Source organism: Diorhabda carinulata, chromosome X, assembly GCF_026250575.1.
Source record: "Diorhabda carinulata isolate Delta chromosome X, icDioCari1.1, whole genome shotgun sequence".
In the NCBI taxonomy this organism is placed as follows: domain Eukaryota; kingdom Metazoa; phylum Arthropoda; class Insecta; order Coleoptera; family Chrysomelidae; genus Diorhabda; species Diorhabda carinulata.
This window is the reverse complement of record NC_079472.1, coordinates 32,900,486-32,920,808: the sequence shown is the minus strand read 5'-3', so window position 1 is coordinate 32,920,808 and position 20,323 is coordinate 32,900,486. Positions and strand designations below refer to the sequence as shown.

The window sequence follows — 20,323 nt, the reverse complement described above, 5'->3', positions numbered from 1 at the left end:
AGGAGGTAGAAAGGAGAGCAAAGAAAAACGAAGAAATAGACTCAATTGGGCTGGGCATATAATGAGAAGAAACCCATCTAAAATGATTAAAATAATAACGGAAGGGATGCAATTGTGGCCAAAGAGAAGAGATAGGCCGAGAAAGATTTGGAGAAACGAAATGGAGGAAGACATAGAAACACTTTATATAATGAACTGGAGAGTATGCCGGAAATTAGAGGAATGGAAAATAGTAACAAAAACAGCCAAGATAAAAGATAAACTATAAAAAACACAAAAATAGAAAACGAGGAGTAATCCACTTCAAAAAAGGATTTTAAAGCGCTAAAAGCGATATACATAATACAAAGGATTGAAAGGCTTGATGATGATATATTTTTATTTCTTAAGCAATACACGTAAGCTATTAAACTCGTGAAACACAACAAAGTATACGTAAAAGAGAATCAGCAAACAATAAAAAGTAATGGATAAAAACGACTTGTTTTTTTTTATCTGTTGATTCGAAATTTCAGGCGATTTGGAAACGTTTTACACTCGTAACACGATAAAATAGTTTTCGCCTCTAACTTCTCACACCTTAACGCTCGACTGAAATTGTAAAACTCGCGTTAGCAGAACGATTAACTTTAAACTTCGAACATGATACTATTGTGGTAGATTAGAGCTAGTTGAATGAATTGTTTATGTACATTTCGAGATCCAATTAAAGGTGTAGTTTGTTTAAATTTCTCTCTGCTGTCCGAATCATGAATCAGAATGTTTAGACAATTAACAAAAATGAACGTTGATTTGAGATTATGTCAAAAGTTTTAATGTCTATGTTGATTACTAATGAAAGGTTATTTTAAAAGTTGTGTATAAAGGTCAATTTCTAAATTATTACGCTCGCGACCGCGCTGACACCCCCGTTTGCGTCAACATTAATTGAACGAATTACGAAGTGTAACATAGGGCTGCTTGACATGATGCAAAAAATGGCATGCAATTGCTTGCAATATCAAAATTTTGTAAAATTATTTAATTCAATAATATTCATACTCAAAATGCTAATACATTATATTCTCGTTTTTTTTAATGAATCACCGTGTATTTTATGTGAGTATCGAAAAGTAGTACCAACGTACTTCTTTTTTTATCAAGCATACCTTTACCCCTTTACCAATACCTAAAATCATTTTACTCCTTGAGATAAATTGATTTTTCTGTGCAAAACAATTAAAATAAAGATTTTCGATTGTTCATAAATAATCGGTCAAATCGGTAATTTTTGAATAATATTCGCCAATTTTCATGTTCGAGCGTTATTTGTGTTTGAATTGTCGAAGTCGCTTCCTTCTTTATTTACCCGAAACAAAGAAGCTCAAAATATGCAACATTTATTATATATTTTTTAGTTCTTTGATCGATATTTATACAGAAAAATATTAAAAATTAAAAAATTTTATAGGTATTTTAAACATTTCAGTAAGGCCGCCGTATTGAGTGACGTCATCAAGAAGCAATGATAAATTAACCCACGAAATTATTTTAAATCCATTGTTTTGAAAATAAAAAAAGTAGCTTCACTTAAATGTCTGTCACTTGTTTTTAACTAATCGAAATGTCATGATATTTCATACATAGTTTTTTAAAAGTTGATACTTAATAAACGTTATATGAATTTAACAATGGCAGCGCCATCTTGTGTCAGTGTCAGACTTATTAAGTGACGTAATACATGACGTTTTATATAATCTAATTTTTCAATTTTGTTTTTTATAAATTACAACGAAAATTAATTATAATCAAACACATTTTTTTCGAATTTCGTTATTTATATTTTATTAATGGTTTATATTTACATTTTTCAGGGTGGAACGTTCTAGTGATCAAGTAATTAAACCAGTAAATCTAGAAGCCATGACAAAATGGGTAGGAAAAATACCTGAAGATGTCGTTAGAGACATGGCTGAAATAGCGCCCATGTTATCGGTATTAGGTTATGACCCGTACGCTAATCCTCCAAACTACGGCAAACCAGATGACGAAGTAGCCAGCAAAACTAAGGAAATACAAGAAAATAAGAACGTTTGGGATAGAAAAGCCAAAGAAATGCTGTGGAGTTATTTTACAGAACCTGATCCCGGTATCGATAGAGATCCTAGCGAAAGTCCAAATAGTATTACTTGACAACTGATCGATTAGGTCTACGTTGGGAATAATTTTAATATCGTAATTAAATCTTCAGGTAGTTTTTTTTCACAAGTATCGAAAACATATTTGATAAAAAGATGTAAAAACATACAATTACTTGGCAGTTTTAATTTTGTTTAGTTATTCCCCGAACTGGTCTATCTGGCGATTAATAAATTAAATTTGTGTGTGGACCATTTTTTAGTGATACTAATAAGTTGTGATGGAGATTGACATTTTGTGATTATTGAATTGGTGTCTGCTCAAATTATGGAATCAGGAAGTGCGGGACCATGCAAAATGGTAATGCATCTTAGTTTTTGGTATACTCATCACTACCAAAATTATTATCGATTTGCCTCACGTTGTTGCTAATAATGTTATTGGCGTTAGGTTTTTGTACAATTAAGTAGAGTTTATACGAAGCGCCTTCGCTAGCTGCCAGTCCTGAAGACAAGCGAAACGACTTTGGATAAGAAACTGGTTAAGACCTATAAATGGAGCTTCTAATTTGTTACTGAAACAATCAAGATCATTCTGAGTACAAATTGGTGGTTGCTGAAAACTTTGGTGAGCTGCTCACACTTATACAGATCACGATTCAGCTCCAAGACACTCTGATGAGAGATGAATCACCAATCAAAATTTACTTAGAAGAGTATCGCTATCGTTCTGGCTCTACACCCGAATCGTATCCTTCAAATGATTTAGCCTTTGGCTTGTAAACGCTCCCCCCAGCCCCAGATCTTGTATATTTTTCGATTAACAACAAACTAATAAATAATTCACGGAAAAAGCGTACCAACATCAAAATGAAATAAAAAAGTTGTACATGAATGACTCGAAAACAGCAGATAAAATTGGAAGAGGAGTATACGGGCCCAGAATTAACGCCGTGAAAGATTAGACAACAAACCAAACATTTTTTGAGCAAAAACATACGTCATTGAAAAAAATTGGATCGCAATACCACAGACAGGAGATTATCATCATCATCGATAACAAATCAGATATTAGAACTCCAATGTCATATGATCCAAGCCTGAAGAAGTTGAATGGGCTTAGAAAAAAAAAATGGACGGACATTGTAAGGATAGATTTGTTAAAGTATAAAAGGAAAATCTTTTCGTATATCCTGAACCCTTCTATGGAATCGGAGTAGAAAAGAAGAAGAAGATAATTACTTCATCGATAGTCATTGATACAAGTCTACAAGTTGTTCTAGTACCAAAGCGCGCGTTTCTTTATTTTTGTATGAATCACAACGCCGTTTATACTACAAGGATTCGTGTTTTCCATAAACGAATTTTCCTCTTCGTTGAATTTTCTCGCAATTTTGTTGTAGAACTTCCAGGAACGTTCATGAGCCAAAAGAAAAATGGTTTGATGGATATGATCTGTTTGTAAAGCCAAAACGATAACGACACTTCTAATTTTATATTTGTTGGTAATGCAGTGTCTTGGCGTTGACACGAGCTCTGTATAAGTGAAAGTAACTCATCAAAGTTTTCAGTATAAAACCAATTTGAACTCAGAAGAGTCTTGGTTGTTTCAGTAACAAATCAGAAGCTCTAGTTATAGGTCTTGACCATTTTCTTATAGAAAGTCGTTTCGCTGTTTTTTATTCTAATGTATATCAATCAATTCTTCTCTTAATAGTACAGAGAAGTTGTTTATAAATATGAATGAATGAATGGCCTCGTCTAAACAACAGTGGCCGAGCTAACAGGTTTGCTGCAGGACTGGCAGCTAGTGAAGGCTTCGTATAAACTAGGCATTACAGATTATTTGCTTCGAAAGTTTATAAACTTGATTTTAAACAATAAAAAAATCATATTGGTCTAAATCTCTCAAGTATAGTGCCATTATTACCATGGATGATAACCATAAAATTTCAGAATAAAACAATGTCATTTATTATGGCTATATACTCACATTTTACATGGTCTCTGCTAAAAACTTGGGCCATTATTAATGATTAGTTTATGTATACTTTTGATCTGTTTCCATAATACGATTTTACGTTTTTTTTTATTTTAATTATATTTTAAGAAGACTTAAAATTTTTTATTGTTATCAAAGTAACAAGAGTTCAAATAGGTTGTAGGTATTTATAACTTAATTTGTTTATAATTAAAATGCGGGTTCTTATTACACCGATTATAGTAATTGTGCTCAGACAAATTTGATGAAAAAAAAATTGTAATTGATATTCAATCAATCCGAGCTTTTCGCAATTTCACCTTGCTTGAATTTCCTAGTAAATTTCCGATGACATTTAATATTTTAAATTGGATATACACATTATCGGATAGGTACTGACTGTACTAGTACCGATCAGGAACTGTCTTCAGTGTTGCCAACTCTAAAAAAAAAATTTTCCCTAAAACCGAAATCAAAAACCCCTAAAATACCCACAGTTACTAGGGATTCCACCCGAAATAAATAAATAATACATTAAAAATATAAAATATTAAAATGCCTAGTAACATATAATTTTTTTCAGATTCTAATTTTTTACAATCATACATATTGACATTAAATAATTTCCCATACTATTAGACCTTTATTTTGCTTGGTTTATAATTAAAAATAAAAGGTATAAAAATCTCTAAAAGTACTCCTAAAAATATAATACCCTCAAAAACATCCAATCCCACATTTTTTACCCTAAATTTGGGGAGAAAACCCCTAACTTGGTAACACTGCTCGTTTGTTGTTTGTTCGAAGTTGACATAAGACTTTTTGTTTGTCAATTACATGTAAATAAGCATGCATCGGTAGAACAAATTCATAGGCTAGTTAATTAAATTAATAAGGTATTTAAATGACAAAAGATACTGTTTTGCATCCTTCCTTAATGCGTCTCGAGGTTTCGATAAAGTCTGGCATAGCGGTCTGCAAGTCAAAACTTGAGAAATTAATTTCCGATTCCCACTATCAACTCCTCAAACTAGCAGAAATTTCACAGTGACACAAGACAAGCAAGGAAGTGTCTTAAGACCAATTATTTACCTGATGTAAACTTACCTACTTGAAGATCCACTATCACAGCTACATATGCTGATGACACTGCTGTGCTATCATCTCAAAATGATCCAACAAGTCATCCCACAATGCTGGCTGAAAACATGGCGGATTAAAGCCAATAAAGCAAAATCATTACACGTGACATTCGTTCTAAGAAGATAAACATGGCGGATTAAAGCCGATGAAGCAAAATCGATACACGTGACATAAGAAGATTAATATTTCCACTGGTAAATATAAACAAGAGTAAACTTCCACAAGCAGAGGGCGCAAAATACCTAGGCATGCACTTGGCTAGACGTCTAACTTGGAGGAAACATATATTTACAAAGGGCAGGCCTCAAACTATATCAATTGTACTGGGTAATTAGCCGAAAATCAAAATTGTTTATATTTCTCACCATTATAATCAAATTCAATTTTGAAAATGATAAAAATGATAACAAAGGTCAACACAATTTTTGAGTTTGACTTTTAGCATGTCGAATTTTAATCTAAAGCAGCTTTTCAATTGTTTAGCAAAAGTAATTTTATTTTACATTATGACATAATAGTTTTCTTATGTAAGATTTATATAAACAATAATATTTTTTTGTAGTTTAACAGGAAATTAATGTCTAAAAGTGTTTTATGCTCGTAGGAGCTATCTATTATTAAGCTCCATATATTATCTCCTATCATATTCTCGTTGTACTACCCTTGATAACGCCGTTCAAAGTTCATCACATCTTGGTGAAAACGCTCTCCTTGTTCCTTGGAGTAGGCAGCCATATTATCTTTGAATTCATCCAGTTGAGAATTGAGAAAAACAACCCATTTTTATAAAGCTTATTATCGACGTAAAGTAGCAAAATAAAATTGTTTCTCAATGTCTAGAATCAGAATTCAAAAGGATATATGCTGCTTGTCTTATAGCAGAAAATGCAAATATTCTGCTCATATCAAATAGAAAAATATTCAAACATAAAAAAACAAAATTGTCTGAAGTATGGTACTTAAAACGGAATAATTATTGTGATAAAAATACCCCGTATTTTTTATTATTTATTTATATAACAGAACGTCCTGAATAAATTATATATATTTGGTTACACCATTCTTATTTCGTTAAAATTTTAGTGTGTTATAAAGAAAATCACGCTGAACAAAAATATTCATATATATAGGGTGCGGAAACCATCCCTTCAGGTACTTTCTTTCGTTTAAAGAATCAAATAATTATAATAATTTTTCAGTGATTGTAATATTTTAAATTAATCGTTAGAAGAGATATAAGAGGGACAGAATAGGACAATGTGAAAATTGGTGTAAAGTTTTAATATATACATATTCTTGTTTAGCGTAATTTTCTCTATAACATACTAAAATTTTAACTAAATCGGAGGGGTGTAACCTAATCTAGATAATTACCAAAATTATTTCTGCAGAAATCAAACTTCAAATATTGTGACTTTCTGTTAACAAAAAATTTATCGATTTGTAATAAAATGAATATGTTAATTTAATATAAAAAAATAATGACTAAAATTATCTAATTTGTTTAATAAAACGAATTTTAAATTATTTTTTCGTTTTAATGCCTCTATCTCCTCAATTTCAACATCAAGTCCAAAAGTATTACCGAGTTGGAACTTGCCAGTATCCGTATCAAAATAAATTTTATTTCTATTTATTGTTATAAATAAAATTTTTTTGTTGCTCTTTGCAGTAAGTATTAAATTAGTATATGTAGTATTAAACAGCATTTTCACGGTTCATATTTGAATTAAAGTAAATAAATAATTTCTGAAAAAATAAAGGTGAACACAGGTATAAGACAAGGAGACAGCTTAAGTCCATTTCTAATTAACCTGATTATGGACAAAATGATAAAAAAAAGTAAAAGATCTACAAGGATACAAAAGAGGAAACAGAAACATCACGATTCTATGCTATGCGGATGATGCGGTACTGATATCTAATAGCGAATGTTACACCAGAGAAAACAGAATTTCTAACAGTATCTAAGGAACCATTAAGATGTAAGCTGGAGATAGAAGGGACAATCATAAAGCAAGTAATGTCATCAAAATACTTAGGAGTAGATGTAACAAGCCACCGCGATATTTACCAAGAGACGATATACCAAGTAAGAAAAGCAGCAGCCACAACAGGTGCGTTAAGGGACATAGTGTGGAGAAACAAACATATAGGAATAGAAACGAAAACAAGAATCTACAAAACATGTATAACACCAATACTGACGTATGCCATAGAAACCAGAGTCGATACAAAGAAAACAAAACAAACTCTAAGAACAACTGAGATGAAAACATTAGGATGCTTAATAGGGAAGACTAGACGAGACCATGTAAGAAACGAAGATATCCGGCAACAATGTAATATTCAGGATATAGTAAGACAACACGTAACGGGAAAGGAGAAGTACAGACTAGCAAAGATCATAAGAGATGGAAAACCCGAAGGGAAAAGATCAAGTGGAAGACCACAAATAAGATGGCAAGATAGCTGGTCATCAGAATCACAAATAAGATTAAACATCACCCAGTAAACACAAGTCATTGGACTTAACGCAGGAATAAAAAAAATTATTTAGAAAAAAATGAAAGACTCGTTGTAGAGCCCAAAGAAATAGGTGACCTATATCTAATATATAGGCAACCAAAATATTAACATCGTATTTATAGTTGCCTACTTAAGGCTGGATTTCAATATCTACAATATTTTATTTAGCATAAACGAAAAACCTATAATTGAATATTTTTTGGAAATACAAATATTGTATTCCGTATTCAACATTAGATCAAAATATACCTGTGGATATAAAAATTACTATATCGATCTAACTGAAATGAATTATTCATTTTAAATTTAACGGTCAATGTACATTGGAGCTCTCGCCTAGATCATAGACTGTATTTCACTTTAGAATATGAAAAACGATTTCTATCCCACTAGCTAGACAACACCTTATACTGCCACATAGAATATACTCCATGCACGTATAATTTAATAATATATATGAATTCATATGGAAATAAATTCAAAATCTACTCAAAATTTACATAATTTTCGAAAAATTATTTGAAATTTTGATTCCCTTGACGCCTACTCAGCTTCCCAGTATATTGTATTTGGTTAATACCCCCAGTCGTTGGAAACTAATTTAATCAATCAATGCAGATGTGTTGAAATTCTTCGGCGCATGTCAGCAATGCATTTTGAGCTCGTTGAAAAGACTAGCAAACTTCATTTAATTCTTCTCCGACGTTGCTAGATTTAAAATTTTACAATGAAGTACTGGTTATATTTATTTTTTTCTCAAAATGTAGTTATTTTTTAATGCTTTGACTCTGTTACATCAACAATCAACTCATTATTCTAAATATTTTAAACGAGCAATTTATGAAGAATGATAACATTCGAAATTAGGTAATTATTTCGATTACAATTTTTAGTGATTTTATTCTTTAAAAAACAATTATTATACAAGCTATCAATAAAAAGAAGAGTAGGTTTTATGAAAAGGAACGATTACTGTATAAACATAAAAAACAATATAATTTTTATATCTTCTTATTCCTATTAGTATCATTTCCGTAGTTTATCCAAAAAATCAATCACACGAATGAACATCTTCAAATTTATTTTTCATTTAAATTTATCTTTATGAATAAGTGGCTTAGGTTTTATAATACGGATTAGCTGGCAACTGCGCTTCCCACCCATGTTAAACGCAACCGAAAACTGTGAGAGCATGAGAAAACATCACAACTAAATCGAAATTGAACAATAAACATATTCGCTTAAAATAATACGTTAAATAATAGTTCACGCAGTTTTTTTGTTTATGTTTTTATTTACTTTTTTTTTCCAACGAGGAATTTGAAATTGAGCTCTGTTGATTTCACTTATAAATAGTGTGTGTTTTAAAAAAATTGTGTATAAAAACAGTGTTGTACATGATTATTGTTGGTGAGTTTTTAATTATTTTATTATATATATTATACCTATATGTAATGAATCAGTTCGTTGTTAACGGCTTATAATACATATATAGACACTGCCCTTTATTGTAGGTTAGAAAGGACGTTGTTTTCACACTTTTATAAAAGTTCATGTAGGTATATAATATAATATTTCACACGAGAATAATCAGTCACAAAATAATAGCTATAAAATTTTCATTTATATAAAAATTTATGTATACAGAAAGCTTGAATAAGACATCGGCGAAGTGCAGCTGGTATTCAGAAATGCAATGATGACAAGGGAAGCATTATTCGCTCCAAATTATCTAATACAGGGCGTCTATATATTTTCGTTTGTTTTGTTTATTTACAACAAAATATTCGATCGCGTTAGGCACTACAGAATCAAAATCGAAAAGTATAAGAAAAGGTGTTTGATAGGGATAAAAATTTTTATGATGCTATATATGAATACACAACGAACAATATAAATAAACAAAATACGTTTTGCCGACGACGCCTCGATAATGGCCCAAAGTAGCGGTAAATTATAAAGAATAATAGGTAGAAGATGCATTTATAAACACAAGGGAAGTGTTCTGCTCTAAAGTTCTGATCTTGATGTTAAATTGACTGAATATTATGTATTTTCAATATTTCTGTATTGGATGTAATCGTAGATAATGACAAAATGAAAAAAATTCAACTTAAATAATGTGGATATTATACTTAGAGACTAATGCTAATGCATAATAAAACAGAGGGTATGGTTATACTGTAACTGAAATTAGCTTACGTGGGTCACGTTATGCGCTTAAAAGTAATTAATAATACAAGGGTAACTCCAAAAGAAGCACGGGAACGTGATAATACTTTAATCAAGAAACGTCTTAACATTAGTGTCAGATGCTAGACAAAAAACAGAACGTAGTTCTTTTGATGGAAACGTTAACCAACCACAAATTCATTTCGCCTTTTTGCGAAAAATGGTTATAACTCTGTATGCATATTCAGAAATTAGAAATTATTGCATTTAGATATAAAATATATGAAAAATTTGGGGCGGTCCATTTAAAATAATTTATTTCCGTAAATGCAAAAGATCTGACAACAACGTAATTACTATTGTGGTGGTATTAGCTTTGTTCGCGGTAGATAATTTGAACGCATTCCGAATGTATTCTGAATATCTTCTGAACGTGTCAAATACGCATGCTGATTTGAATACAAAACTAGCTAGGAGAATAAAATGTTTATAATATTCACATTTTTTTTATTGTAAGTACGTAGAAAAGCAACTAGGTTAGAGGTTAACTCGTGATAAATATCATAAAAATACCAAATAGGATGGATGAACATGCGCCGGATTAACAATCCTTACTCAGGTCCGAGGATATTTTGGACGTTTTCAGAATACGTTCGGACTTTTTTGTGTTTCGCGAACACAAGATTTTTAATCCTACATATGATTTATTAGCACCGCGAACTCACAATTTCAAACTGTGCATGAATTTGATCACAGAACACGTTCGGGATATCTACAGCGAACGAAGCTATTACAAAACGATTATGAACCAAATTTATACAAAGCATTAAGAATGTATATAATAAATAAATTTTTAGTAGAAAAAACTTCGGTCCTCAAAACTTGACTAATACACTTACGAAGATGAATTTAAACCACTTGAAAAACATTTAATACTAATTATAATATAAACCAACGATATTGGTCTTTTTGATGTATATTCTTAATTGTTATTCACGTATATGAGTGTAGGAATATCTTCTCATAGTTTTCAAACAATATTTTTAGAATAGCAAACTGAAAATATTTAAAATAAGAAAACAAGAACACAATTTAAATATATAGAATGTGGCATAGCCGACGTGCCTTTTCAGAAATGTCGACTGCGTGCTTGTAGCAGCTTGTTTTTTTGAAAAAAAATATCGATTGGCATTAAACACGCCTGGTAAAGAAAAGTGAAAGCAACAAGTTTCGATTATTATCACGAATTTATACTTGCTGAACTATTAGATAACGAACACACTTAGAACGAATTCAACATGGAAATTATAATACAATATACCCCCAATAACGTAATAACCTCTATGAATTCATAAAATGTTGTTTTCCTTTCCCATCGGAGTCCAAAATATCTTGTACTTAACTTAAACGAATAATTTGGGCTTCGCACTCAGTAACTCAAAGTCGTAACTATGAAGACCTTTGTAACTTCAATCATCTATCAATGAGTGATTTTGAATGAATGTGCTAACATAAAAGGCTTCCTGTAGACCATGATTATTGTCCATTGTTTACCAAATGGCTTTAAACAATAGACTAAATAAAGTCTAAATACAGTGAAATGATTTCAAAACGAAAACTGAAAGCAATAACATGCTGAGAAGTAAAAACCGATAGATGCTATGAAAATTAGTTTGAAAAGAAAAAACGTTGCAGTCCAGTTTGGAATACATGAGAGTACATTATCCATCATATTAAAAAACGAAACTGAACAACTGAAGAAGCCAGAAGTCTTTTATGGAAAAGACATCTACATCTACACTGCAAATTTTAAAACCTGCAATCGTTAGTTGGAAAATTCCAAGATAAGACATGATCTGGCCTTCAAAAAAGTTTTTTGTCAAAGTGCAAAGCAAGCAAAGAAGTTTGCATAGAATGGAAAGGTCAATTGGAGAGTTTATTGGATGGATACGACGTTTTAAACGGTGACGAAACGTGACTGTTTTCCACCTACCTATGCCTACGATTGTATCTATCAGCGAAGCAAAGAAAGCTCTAAACACTTTACGATCTTTTCTAGAACATCATTAATACAGATTTAAGATTGAAAATAAAATTCACGTAGAAAGTGTGGATAGTTTGAAACAAAAAAAACTACCGACTAAATGTACCTTTAAATGTAAAATAAAGTAGGTATGTACTCGTACATTTTCAGATTTCAAAGTTTCATTTAACGTAGCTCGTTAATATTTTTAAGTCCTAAACAAAGCTCAAAGTCAAACCTCTGTAAGTCAAAATATAAACCAATAAAAACTATTTGACTTAAACCCTTACTATAACTCAAATTGTTTAACGTTTCCCTTTGCCTTTATATTATCGAGGTTCTATTGTATATGTAAGTAAAAAAGGGTACATAGGAAGGGTATTAAAAATTTAAAAAAAAAACAAAATAATGTCAAATTTCGGAAATATCGAAAAAAAATTTAAATAAGAGGTTGTGCAGCCTTCTTCATTAAGACTATTTTTTCCTTAAAACGCACCCTTTCAACCCTATAACGGTTCACAATACGGAAAAAATGGAAATTCATTAAAAAATATAAAAATTGGACTTCATTTAAAATGATATACGTTTCCTCCATTTCCAAACCATTAGAATCTGTTAATCATATAGTTAAGTGATTAAAAGTTTCCATTATTCATGATTATGCATTCAAACCTCATCAATGTATCTCCAAATGCTTATTTTCATCTTCAATTAAATTTAAACGACAAAAATTTCATAATTATTTAGAGTTATCATTGTATACGATAAGATTTAGTATTTAAGACAGTTTGTACACTGATAGTGGGCTATCAATAGTTTGATGTTCGTCGAGTACGCTAGTCAGATTATTGAAACGAACTTCATTTATTTTTTTGCTTAATAATTTGTTTTTTTATAAAGTTGTGAATTGAGAAATCACTGGGTGCCAAGTCAAAGCTGTAAGCCCATCAATAACATTCAAATACATCGATTCTCTGATCATATTAACGATTATTAAAAAAATTAGCTGCCTTCAGTTTAATACAACAACCTTTCAAATACCCTTATTTTTCTTAAACAACGATACAACAATCAACAGGAATACTGGCGATTTTTTTCGAAAAATAGTTGCATAAATAGCTCTCGGTTTTATTTTAGATCCCTGATAAAGTGCAATGATGATGAACCACTCAGGGACAAATGGTTTATTAATGTTTAAATACATCTATTTTCGTCCTACAAGTAGGGGGCTTGGCAATCTGCTGTATTATATTTAAATTACAAACATGCAAAACATAAAACACAAGCGTACAAATTCTGATCTGTTTTCTTTTTACTTTCATCATATTTATCGTTTCTTATCAGTACTACGCTAATTTTTACTTACTCACAAAAATAACTAATTGAATCAGATCGATCCTTAAGCGGCTTTTTCGAAAAAGTAACATATTATAAGTATGATTACTTATCTGTTCGACTAGGTGAGGTGACGTATAAACAATACTATAAATCAATTGATTAAAAATAAAGTAGTAATGCGACATCAAATTTGAATGAACCCCCTCGTCTAACAATCCATTTATCCCAACGTTAAATCAATTTCTTAATTATTCGATTGACCCGGCGGATTGCCACGATGAAGAATAAAGCCGTTGGCCCATTATTCTCTTTCTTGGTTAATCGTTTAGCAAGGCGCATTGTCACAAAATAAAAAAGGTCACCAGCTCTCTCTCTGGGCATGCAGAAGGGCCTTCTGTTGTACATAAGGTCTTTCATCTAAGATCCTCCTGGTTTAAGATCCTCTATCCATCTAAGATCCTCCTCAGTGGTTTAACCCCTTCCTCACGTAAGGGGTGATCGTATGGTGGCCCTGTATGGAGAAAGCAAAAATAAGAGTGCGACTTTAAAGACTCCAGCGCCTCGCGTCTCTCAGTATCACGGACCTAACTAGAGCCTTTCTATTGAGTTTCTTATCTGATACAATTTAAAGTCATGAGGACAGCATAGAGGAAATCATCCACAAAGAACTGCGGGCTGGACCAATTGGTCATTCAAAACTCTGAACGCAAGCTGCGGGTCCAATCATTCTGATAAGCAATGACCGCATGCTACTGTTAATAGTAGAGATTGGAGGCGTATATCACTGAGTGAGAGAGCAATTGACTAGTGACTTCAAGCCCGCTATACTAAATAATGGAGGCACCTGGTACACAAACGACTCCAGGATTAATGGATTAGACGAACCAGGCTTCTGCGGAGGAGGCGGATTGGATAAAGACACCTGGAATGAGACAAGTACACATCTAAGACGCCATCTCCACACCATTGGTATCACTGACGATCCGGAGTGCCGCTGGCGTATGGAGAAAGATGGAACTGCAGACCACTTCATCTGTGAGTGCCAAGAACTCACACAAGCGCGTTTGAAAGCCTCACAGCTTGCCGAATGACATGAATGTTCAAGCCAAAGCCCCCAATTGGCATCGGTTTTTGATAATGTCAAGTGGTCATGAAGGGCCTATCAGAAGAACCTAACCTAACCTAACTTTATCGGCTCTTGGCCACTCACTTTCAACTATGAACTATAAAAGGTTACAGTTGTTCTTGAAACAAAATATGGTCGTTCTGTGCCATAACAAACTGCCTGCTTTTCCTAAAGAGAAAAATGACCCTTCTTTCTCTGCAATAAGTTTGCTATTTTTAGAAAAATCTTCACATGACTCAAAAGCGCTCAAAAATGACTGAAATTATCGTGAGAATCGTGTTCAATGTATTTCCCAACTTATATTTATAAGTACTGACATCTTCAGGTGGAACCTTTTTAGATAACCTAATTACACTGCCCCATATAAAAACAAGAATAATTAGACCACTTTATTAAGAGCAGCTAAAATGTTTATTTTTTTATGTACTTAATAACTTTAGTTTATTGCAAACGAAATGGTTTTAAACATAACATTTGCTTTAAAAATCGTAACTGGATTATATTATCTACTAAATTACCGAAATAATTTCCAACAGATCTATTTATTTGTTTATTTTATATTCAAATTTATGTTCCTTAATGACCGATTGTGAATTTCTTTTTAAATTTATAGGTAACGTGAGATATTTAGTGCGTCCCAGTTCTTGAAATAGAGAAATTATGTGTGTGAATGTTTTTTCGCATCGTTTCCTGATTCACGCGATATTTTCATGCTTTTTCTCGCTCGTTTCGATAGTTATTGTGCAATGAAGCACGGTAGCGTGTGTGTATGGTACTAAAATCTATTTTTAATGTTTCCTATTTGGTTTTATGATCAATTTTATACAAAAGATGTAAATAAGGAATTTCAATGTATACTCTATCTATACTTGATGATCCATAAACAGCATAAAATATACTACACGACATAAGTAGTGGATTTTACTAGTTCACGTCTTCGTTAGTAATAATAAGTTGGTTGAACATTTTGTGGTAGTTCAATTCTTACCTGAAGTAGCAAAATATACGGAAAAAGTAAAAATCTACAAACAGTTATTTCGCCTCCACCAGCGTCTTATTATTAAAATAACTAGACACCGGTCAAAAGTTTTTACTCACCCTACAGTTTGTTTGATACTCAACAAATAAAAACTATACGAACGATATTGATTTTATTATTTCGGTGCACAATTTTGGGATTATTCTCTGTATCAATTTCGACAAATAATCGTCGTATATTTGATTCCATTATTTTCTAGGACATTCCATAGGTATGAAGCGGAAGTAGGACACTGCTTTCTGACTTCCAGGGTTGAGGTTGGCCAAATCATTACTCTCAGCACATTTTTCCTTTTCAACTCTTTCAAATACTCTTTACACAGCCTCGAGGAATGCTTGGGATCGTTGTCTTGCTGGAAGATAAATTTTATTCCAATCAGACGTTAGCCAGAACGTATTAAATTTTAATTTTCTTTTGTATAGTCTTCGTTCTTCAAAATTTCTCCAATTGTTACTAGGTCTCCAGTCGTCCTTCTTTTAAAACATTCCTTAACCGTCACCGGTTGGTATAAAACGTATGTTATTTCGATGTAGCCAATTTTTAGTCGCTCCTGTATAGTGGCATGACGCAAAGTCCATATAAAATATTTTATCGTCCCACTAATTTATTGCAAATAATAGGGAGGCTTTTCATTATTTTTGAGTGAGAATGTGTACTATAAACGCTTCTTTAAAATTATTTCTGTATATCAGTTTTGCGGTCGGAACTCTTTGATAATTTTTATATTTTTTCAGATGTGAGAATAGATCCTTTTGTGTTTGGATGAATTAGATGCTTTGGCAAAAATGAAGCAAACTCATAATATTTAAAAGCGCAGTTAAGTTGTATTTGGGTGCATACTTATTAATTAGTTTGAATATGAGAATAATTTTATCTGTTTTATTCTATTTAATAACACAGAATCATTTGTTTTTGAAAGTTTATGATGTGTACGAAATTTATTTGTATATGGCCCAACAAAGAAAACACAAAAATTTTGGCACAAAATGTATTTGCTTTTCAACGTAATCTCCTTTTAGTTCCAAACACTTTTCATTGTCGACATCACCTCTTTATTATTGGAAAATCTTAGACCAACAAACCATTTTTTCCAAATCTGGGAACAGAAAATAATCCGAGGAAGCTAAATCGGGCGAATAGGGTGTATGAGATAGCAAAATAATGGATGTATGAGTTAATGCATTATCTTGAAGAAACAATTATTTCTTCTTAGCCGAATGCGGCCGTTTTTGCTTGATTTCTTGGCTCAAACGTTGCAGTAAGTTCGCATAATACCCGCCGTTGATAATTTTTCCTTTTTCAATATAGTCAATGAAAATTATCCAACGCGCATTCTAAGAAACCGACGCCATGATCTTGCTTGCAAATGGTACGGTCTTTGCCTTCTTTAGAGACGCTTCTCCTTTTCCAGTCCATTTTTTTGATTGTTCTTTCGGTTGTGAAGTGATGGAAAATACAGTGGTATTTTTGTAGCAATTACAGCCAACTCTAGGTCAGGCCAGGTACTTATGGGACCTTGTAATACGCTTTCCCTTTTTGGCGGTATTTAACTGATTTGCTGGGCCTGTTCAATCGCTCTTTAGTATGACTCACTCTTCACAATTGCGGGATTCCACCGTAGTTCGTGAAAACGATCCTCGTATGCTCAAAAAAATTACCGGTGTTATTATTTTACATGTTTGTATGAGGAATGCACGCTATTTACCGTTAGAATAGGACACGACTTTTTTCTATACATATTCGAACGTAATAAAATGTTGACTGTTTTGATACTTCCTATATAACAATTTAATTGATAGATTTTTCTTTTTCAAGAAAGACATTGATAATTATCCCACGCGTATCCCGAAAAATCAACACGACCTTGCCTGCAGATGGAACAGTCTTTGCCTTCTTTGGAGCCGCTTCTCCCTTTTTAGACCATTATTTTGATTGTTATTTTGTTTCGGTTGTGAAGCGATGGACCAACGTTCCATCCATGGTTACGAAACGTCGCAAAAGTTCGGCTATAATTCTGTGAAACACACGACGCTGTTTTTGTTCCATTGTGAGCAAACCCGGCGGCACCCATCTTTCGTACAGCTTTCTCATGTCCAAATTTCCAGTTAATATACGATGTACCACACTTTTTGGAATGTCTACTATGTCTGCTAGCTCGCGCACTTTCAGTCCACGATCATCCAGTACTGCTCTGTGAATTTTCACCCAGAGTAGAATCTAGTTCAGCTTTTATATTGGTTGGGGTAATGCCTTTTAAATAAAAGTATTGTATCACATAACGATGTTTACAAACTCACTGGAAACGTTCACTATTGATTGACATGACAAAACTTAAAACATTATGCTGCATAGATTGTGTATTTTCTAATACAGTGGTATTTTTCAATTAACTATCGCTATCTCAAGGTCAAGCCAGGTACTTCTGGGACTATCCTCGTATATTTAACAACCTTGTTTATATATTTCACGTATTACAACTTTTAATTTTGTTAAGTAGTTCAAATTACATTCGAACGTATTATATAATTGCAAAAAAGTAGTGCGGTAGATTATTTAAATTAACAGTTACAAGGCAATTTACGTACTTAATGACTTTCTCCATTTATAAATATAAAATTCCACAGGATATTATCGATAAAAGATAAAACTAAACAAACAGATCTTATTTTGAATAGCGGAAAAGTTGCATTTCATTGATTTCATATTAAATAGACGAGGTAATTTTGGATAAGGTTGTTCATCGAATAATTACCACGGTTTCATGGACAATGCATTCCGATTTTAATTCGGAACGTTTTTTATTGTTATTAAATATACAGGATATAATAACGATGTATAACAATGACTGTTTTCGAATGATATACGAGGTTGTCTGAGAAGTTCTAGCAAGTCTGGTTCTAACCGAACAACCCTCTTAAAAATTAGTTAAATTTCATCATGTACTATGAAAAATTTTACCCAACAAACACACGATATTGATCAACACTTATATACCGTGTCGTATTCCATCATAAAAAGTTTGAGAAATAATGTACCACATATATTTTGCATTGATAAAGATCAAATAAAAGATCGAAACGTTGGAATTTTGAAAAATTCTTGGACAGTTTTTGAATCCTCAACCTGTAACACCATTTGGAATTAGTTCCTAATATTTAAATGATTCCAATCGAACCAACGAATATGTTCTAAACAAATTTAATTGAGGACAAATCTGAAGACTTGAGAGGCCAAAGTAAGAGCTCAATTTGAGCCCGGCGATTGTAGAATAAGGTTTCAGCAAAAATATGTGATATAAAAGTTTTTTTTTTCAAGAATTCAATGCATCTGCACAAATCGAGAGAAACCCTACACTTATTCTGATATACAGAGTAATCTAATTTTTCTAATTAAATAAAGAAACGAGAGAAGAAAAAACACCTGTTCAAAGAGGAAACGTTTCTTTAGAAAACGTACAAGTATTCCAAACAATAACAAGCAGAACCATTAACCTGAAATAACAACAATCCAACAAGAAAACAATTAAAATTACTAGTTTTAACTAGTAAAACCTCACCATTTTTTTCGTATTTGTTTATTCTTAGAAATCAATACATGTTTAATTAAAGCAGACATTTCCTCTTGTTAAATTCGACATGAAAGCTTTCTAAACACCTATTTTTAATATTGAATTTGGGTCTAGAATACTGAAGTAGAAGAATTATCTTTGTGTTATTGTTCGCTTGTTGTTTCGGGATACTATTGTATGTTTTTCAACTCTTAATAAATATATTTCATCCCTTAAAAACCAACACCAACAATTATAGTACTTTTTCTTATTTGATGCATATTAAAAGTGTTCTTTTTATTGCATTCAACTTGAATTTTTCTTTATCATAAATTTTTCACCCTTAAAAATCATCTCTTATTGCAAGAAAGTTGAAAAAAACATTTACGATCCTATTTTGAGAATTGAAAATATTACTTATGTTTATTATTTGGCATATTTTCATCCCAGCATGAGGAAAAAAATTAAAATTGTGTAAATTGTGGTTTAAAAGAAATATTTCGATATAATTTTTTCATGTACGTAATGTAGTGTGTTACATATCAATTTAAATAAAAAATTAACAAATTAATGTGAAAAATATGTAAAAGTTAACAATCATTATTATTATCTATATTTTCGTCATCGTTATCTTCTTCATCAGTTATTGGAGCACTGTTTAGACAATTCAAATGAGAAAATCCGTTTTGTGAAAAAAAAATATAATCTATTAGGCCAAAAAAGTTCAAAGACGTTCAAAAACGTTCAAAGACTGTATCAGACACACGCTACTGTGAACTTGAAATGTTACATCTCGATTAATTCTGAAGTTAAGAAGAAAAAAACAAAATATTTATTAAAAGAAACCTAACTTTTTGTTCCCCATCAGTTTTAACATATTTTTCTTATTTTTTAAGTTATGTTCAATGAAAGACAATTTTTTGAAAAATTCTTTCTCCATTTAATTATAATTTTTTTCAGAATCAAGCTCTTTAAACTATTCAAACTAATTGATCCTATTATTTTTATTCAATTGAAGTGATTTTCAAATTTATAACTTTTTATTTCAATTAGGTTGAGAATATCAACGGTTGAAATGATTTTTTTCCATGGAATAAAACGATTCTATTTTATTTTCGTCATAACTCGCTTATATTATGTGTTACAAAGTCTTATAAAGTCTTATTTAAATGATTTTTTAAAGTTGTTTGAAAAAGATTTAACACTTTTTTTTTTCGTAGAATTTACTTATTTCCACTTATTCAATTTTTTCAAAATCTTCGGTTAACTAAATAAGTTCCACTGTTAATAAATCATAACTCGGTTTGT

At 31.6% G+C, this 20,323-nt stretch overlaps 3 protein-coding genes across 3 annotated transcripts in view; all 3 read left to right on the top strand.

Moving 5' to 3' along the window:
* The window catches only part of LOC130901462 (protein-tyrosine sulfotransferase), a 98,730-nt gene extending 91,962 nt beyond the window's left edge, over positions 1–6,768 (top strand). Inside the window, exon 6 of the mRNA XM_057812879.1 lies at positions 1,854–6,768. Coding sequence (XP_057668862.1) covers positions 1,854–2,172 — 319 coding nt within the window. The 3' untranslated portion in view covers positions 2,173–6,768. The remainder of the gene's footprint in view (positions 1–1,853) is intronic.
* Positions 6,769–7,264: 496 nt separating this feature from the next.
* Positions 7,265–7,756, top strand: LOC130902490 (uncharacterized). The gene has a single exon (XM_057814679.1). It carries the CDS (start codon positions 7,265–7,267, stop codon positions 7,754–7,756), a length of 492 nt encoding a protein of 163 aa, XP_057670662.1.
* A 1,163-nt stretch (positions 7,757–8,919) lies between these two features.
* LOC130901449 (centromere-associated protein E) overlaps positions 8,920–20,323 on the top strand; it is a 63,013-nt gene continuing 51,609 nt past the window's right edge. Inside the window, exon 1 of the mRNA XM_057812859.1 lies at positions 8,920–9,180. The gene's annotated coding sequence lies outside the window, so the exon portion shown is untranslated. The remainder of the gene's footprint in view (positions 9,181–20,323) is intronic.

Excerpts from the sequence above, each read along its gene's own strand:
- LOC130902490 (XM_057814679.1), top strand. The coding sequence starts at position 7,265 with ATGTCATCAAAATACTTAGGAGTAGATGTAACAAGCCACCGCGATATT.